Source organism: Papaver somniferum, chromosome 9, assembly GCF_003573695.1.
Source record: "Papaver somniferum cultivar HN1 chromosome 9, ASM357369v1, whole genome shotgun sequence".
Taxonomy (NCBI): Eukaryota; Viridiplantae; Streptophyta; class Magnoliopsida; order Ranunculales; family Papaveraceae; genus Papaver; species Papaver somniferum.
The window spans coordinates 49,339,609-49,345,174 of NC_039366.1; the positions used below are offsets into that span (position 1 = coordinate 49,339,609).

General features: G+C 36.9%; 1 protein-coding gene across 1 annotated transcript; it reads right to left on the reverse strand.

The window, feature by feature from the left end:
* Nucleotides 1-381: 381 nt before the first annotated feature.
* LOC113310062 (chorismate synthase, chloroplastic-like) lies at nt 382-4,911 on the reverse strand. Its single transcript, XM_026558616.1, has 13 exons — nt 4,605-4,911; nt 3,966-4,116; nt 3,714-3,790; nt 3,544-3,602; nt 2,912-2,995; nt 2,691-2,783; nt 2,247-2,327; nt 1,812-1,943; nt 1,598-1,700; nt 1,347-1,441; nt 1,195-1,260; nt 988-1,072; nt 382-841 (listed from the first exon to the last, which is right to left on the reverse strand). The coding sequence occupies exons 1-13, from the start codon at nt 4,729-4,731 to the stop codon at nt 729-731; spliced, it is 1,266 nt and encodes a 421-aa protein (XP_026414401.1). The 5' UTR covers nt 4,732-4,911; the 3' UTR covers nt 382-728.
* Between the last annotated feature and the right edge of the window lie 655 nt (nt 4,912-5,566).

Here is a 5,566-nt window from a genome sequence, read left to right on the forward strand (position 1 = left end):
AATTTTTTAATTTCAAGCAGTCAAATCGTAATTTCGGATCACAACTACTATCATTTACCCGTCTTGTTTGTTTAACTCGATTTTTTTTTTTTTTGATATTTTAAGTTTCTACTCTAAGGTTAATGATTTTGGGTTTTAGTTTTAAATAATCAATACTAAAATTTGTTTGATCGACGATCTTTTGTTTCAATACTAAACCAATACCGGAGAAGAACACACTCAAAATCGGTTGCTAAAACCAATACTAACTACCGATTGTAAAAGGGCATTTAGGCATTTTTCCAACCACTAGGACATCCCATAACCACATTTATGGGATGAGAATAAAAATGTTACCCCTAATTTTTTTTGGATCACCCCTAGAAACGCCAGGTTTATCAATTATGAAATAACATATGCAGCTTTGTCATTATAATAAGTTTGTGTACAAACGAATTATATAGTATCTCATTTCCTTTGAAAATATACTACCTGGACAAAGTCATCACATCCTGAACAAAGTCACGGGCCTTGATTGGTGCGCAAATGCACTGTATGATAAATACTAGCACTAGGGAATTCTCAACCATCTTATTTCGGAGGAAAACAGAAATCGAAGGATTTTTTTGTGCAACAAATATGAGCTTAGAAGAAAATTGTTCGAATAAGCTACAAATAAAACAATTCCGGGACTCTACTATCCTTTCTAACCCAAAAACTGGACATGCAGCAGCTTCGATCTTTCGTCACTAAAGGGGTTCTTGTAGGGAAGGATTGATGGGGAATAGCTCGCACTGAGCATACTGTGCCAACAGTTGATCAACGAGTACCAGAGCCACCATAGCTTCTACCATTGGCACCGCTGCAAATCCACGTAGAACCAAATATTAACAAGTCAGAAAACTCTGCTAAATATTAAAACTTGGGGAAACAGAAGAAAAGAGGGGCACAGTAGAGAAACAAAATTTTACGATAGAAGTGAAACTAAATTGTGGGAGGAAATCAAACCTCTAGGCACAACACAAGGATCATGACGACCACGTGCAATGAGTTCTATCTCCTTTTTATCTCTGTTTACAGTGTTTTGTTTTTTCTACAAGATAAATTACCATACTAACATCAGCTTTTAATTAACAAGGGAACATTAACAACTGAATGTCCTACAAACATAATGACAACATGACAAGGTATTCATAGTCAGAAATTATCATTTACCGAAATTGTTGAAGTTGGTTTGAAAGCCACTCTAAAGTTTATGACCTCTCCATTAGAGATTCCACCCTGCACCTCACCGGGATATACTATTAACAGGCTGTCAAACAAGCTCATCAGGGTGGGGAAGGAAAAGCATAAAAGATTAATCTTACCTGTATCCCACCAGATCGATTCGTTCTTGTTCTGATTCTTCCACTCTTGTCAGTATAAAATTCATCATTATGTTCGCTACCAGTCAAAAAAGTTCCTGCAATAGTCAATAAAGAAGCGGTTAAAGCTCCATAATAATTCATCAGAGAGAAGATAAACCCTCACGCATGTTATACTTCCAACGATCAGTTCCCGTAACTCTTTCTCAATACAAACAAAGACAAACAGCTGCAGCATTTCTGAAGATCCCTACCTGTGAATCCACTCCCAAATTCAAAACCCTTTGTTGCTGGTAGAGACATCATAACTTTTGCAAGCTCAGCTTCGAGTTTATCAAAAACTGGTGAACCAAGACCCTGAAATACAATGAGGTGGTTTCTAAATTACACAACAGCTCAGTTAAATAAATTGTATTACACTAATCAATCATCCTGCACTCTCTCAAGATCAGGGCGGTGATTTCTTACACGTGGAACGTTCCTCGCAATACATGTCACAACCCCCCCAACAGAGTCCCCTTTCACACGGACAGCATCTATAGCAGCAATCATCTTTTCGGCATATTCTGGGTCCGGGCACCTGACGATGTTACTTTCTACCTGATTATAATTCATCATAGAATGAAGTCTTTCAGTGACTTGCAAAATGATCTATACTAGCAAGTATATGTTGATTTTTCTTTTCAAGAGATTGTCATGTAAGCAGTGATGTTTAAGAGGAGGGTCGCAAAAAAGCCGCAATCAAGCAACCAAAGATCTTATCTGAATAGAACATTGTCTGCTGATAACATACATGCCTACATTCCTGGCCATCCTACTAGGGAGATAAAGGGATTGAGGACCATATGTGGCTCTGATGTATGAAACTCCTAACAATTTCTAAAAAAAGAAACGTAACCGCACCTGTTCGAGTGTTAGAGTCTCGGGATCAACCAAGTCTTCTGGAAGAATAACTTTGTGGACCTGAGAGACATATGCTAGAATCTGAAAAACATTACAAACACAGCGTAAGTCTTATAGCGCAAGACACGACTCAGATAAAATAACGAATACCATTAAACTACATAAAATAATAAAATCGATGGCCTGCACAAATTACAGAGTCACCTCAAGAAAGAAAAAAAAAAGGAGGTCTTTATCTCTTTAGACACAGGAAACATAAGATCAGTGTGTTCAAATTTATATAGACATACTATAGAGCTAAGCCATTACATTAGTTTAAAGTTTGACTAAATTAGTTCTATAGCATTTGCTACCAATGGGGAGTTGCTTCTCATCACCAGTTGAGATGACGTGAGTATAGAAAGCAGGGAACATTAAGCTCAACAAGCAATACAATAGACTCACCTCAGTTCCACATTTTAGCTTCAGAATTTTTTTGGCAAGAGCTCCAGCTGCAACTCTTCCAATGGTTTCTCTGGCTGAAGATCTGCCACCACCCTACATTCACATTTGGCAGCCATTTTATACACAATAAAAGGGAAAGATTTAGGTTTGGACAACTAAAAATGACAGAATCTTCGATTAACATTTCATATCTGATTAATAGAAGTAGTCAAATAAATCACCTGAACTGATCTTGCACCATACTTCATGTCATAGGTAGCATCAGCATGAGAAGGTCTGTAGGCAACTGACATTTCTTTGTAATCCTGAAAAGTTTATTAAGACATTAAGATTTTATAATTCATAGAGAACCATGATACCACCAACATATTAACTAGATTACAGAGAAATTTCACCACATTACTTGTGGTACTGGTCATAAATATAAATAAAACTCTGCCACTTTTACATGCATTTCAAGCAAAGCCAAATTTCTGCCAACTTATGGACGGGCTGTAGCAAACAAAATTTCAACCAGTAAATTAATTAAGAACAACTGGAACAATAGGTGTCTTATTATCTACCTTTGTCTTGTTCCTTTTAATGTGGCAATCTATGTTTTCCTAACAACACCTAAACTTTGTCAACATCCATATACTTTCTAGAGCCAAATTATTGCATTCAAGGAACTATTTTCGGCACACACAAGACATAAGGTAGCCTGCCTGTTCATAGGTCCTGATTGTACGATGTACCACTTGCATAAAATGCTGCACATATCCACTCAAAAACCCACTTTGAGTTATAAAATCTTCCCCCATTTCTGACCTAATATCACCTTGAAAGAAAAGAAAAAGTGACCATGGATACTCACATGTCCTCTCTGGTCAGTGTTTGGCACATTGACGTGAATTGGAGAACCAGTTGTGAGTCCTGCAGCACAAGAACACCCAATCAGCCAAGCCATTGAGTCAAGAAGTAATGAATGCATAAGTTTGTGTGATATAAGTAATATAATGTGGCCAACATGCTACTAAAACTAACCATCTGCGACTCCAGAATATATCTTGCATGTATCAGTCTCTTTCCTTGGGGTGGTTATGCGACTCTGACCTGGCCTCCTGAGTTTGATAATAAGATCATATGTGAGTACTTGGACAATCCTCATTTAGCAAGTTACTTTCTCAGTTACATTAAGCATCAAAAAAACAGAATGAAATGGTATCTACTCGTAGAGATGCAGAAATAGGCATATACGAACAGTAACCTGTAGTTTTGAGTAAGTATGTGAAATACCTTCGGTCAAGATCAATTTGCATATCAGCTTCTGAGATGGGAACCCGAGGAGGGCACCCATCAATGACACATCCAACACCTCCTCCATGAGATTCTCCATATGTTGTAACACGGAAGAAGTTCCCGTATGTACTTCCACTTGCCTTTACCGCTGTCATTCAATGAATAAAAACATATAAGAAAATGAGACAATCCAAAAGCAACTGAATTTATTTATGTTCTGCAAATAAACAATTGACAAGTGTAAACTATTTGTATGTCATGCAAAGTTGGTGTGCATTTGCAAGATCTAATTATCAACAAATTTGCAAGTCGAACCATTCAATTCAACTTCTTTCAACGAATTTGATACCATTTTTTTTTTAATATCTCCAATGAAGACCTCAAATTTGAGAAACATCATTTAAAGTTTAGGTAGTCATCTTGTTGACTTGAAAGGACTTATCAAATTGATTGGAAATTGAGCTTCCAAAACGCGAAATACATTATTTCCAAAAAGAAACCATATCTAGTTCAATTATTGATAAGCACGATATGATTAAGAAACCAAAAACATGAAACTCAAATACAAAACCGATAAATCTGAAACATAATGAAGCAAAATCAAATTAAAAATAATCAGAGGGAATCGCATTTCACCAAGGTTTCTGGGAGTGTATCTTTTTACAGAGACCAAAACTTTTGGAGAAGACAATTTCTGAAAGTCTGATGTTTGGACGAATCCTAAAGATTTAGTAGCAGTAGAAGAAGAAATCGATAACGCCATTGAGATTATTCTACTTGGTTCGATTTCTTCTTCTTGATAGATTCAGAGAATTATTGTGGGATTTGAGATTTATAAATCACAAAAACAAGTTGCTGATCGATCCCACTCTCTCTACCTACTCCTTTCTTCTTTCCTCCACCTTCGCTTTCTCTACCAACCAACCAAAGCGGCAATAAAAGGACCTAATTGTGTTCTCGTCGATTTGTAAAGTACATAAAATATTTGTTAGGTTCAGGTCGGGTTTTATAGTGTGTATTACATGTAGGTGAATATTACGTCTAGCATCTAACCGTCGAAACTTGGTATTTTCAGAATACAAAGTGGAAAATAGCCAATTTTAGTCTTGTTGGGTGAGGATCACCTCACACCCACCAACTAATTCAACTTTGGGGTCAATGATTCTACGTGGCGGGCTGGCGGCCAAACGATTTTCACGTGCATTTTCAATCTTTTTGTTTTGTATTGTTCTTGTTTCTTTATGTGAACACATAGATCACGATGGCATCTACGTGTTCACGAACAACGCATACAATCATTCATTATAAAACTGAGCATGGTATGCATAAAACTACGAGGGTGCGATGACTCATCGACTCAGAGCCTTCGGGCTCGTCCTTATCTAGTCATATTTAACATTGCTAATCATATAACAGGATAAATAAAGAATCGAACCATAAACATAAAGACATAATGTAAAGCGGTGAATGTAAATGAGACGATGATTTACGTGGTTCAACACTAAGGTCTACATCCACGGGATTGGTGTTTCACTATGTATTGAGGGATTACAAAGATAGTCAAATGACTTTTAAGTAAGCAGCGATGCTATGGGGAA

Coding starts and splice junctions, on each gene's coding strand:
- LOC113310062 (XM_026558616.1), bottom strand. CDS start 4,731: ATGGCGTTATCGATTTCTTCTTCTACTGCTACTAAATCTTTAGGATTC. Junction 2,996..3,543: donor ACACTGACCAGAGAGGACAT/GTGAGTATCCAT, acceptor TAAACTTTTCAG/GATTACAAAGAAATGTCAGT. Junction 2,328..2,690: donor AGCTAAAATGTGGAACTGAG/GTGAGTCTATTG, acceptor AATGTTTTTCAG/ATTCTAGCATATGTCTCTCA.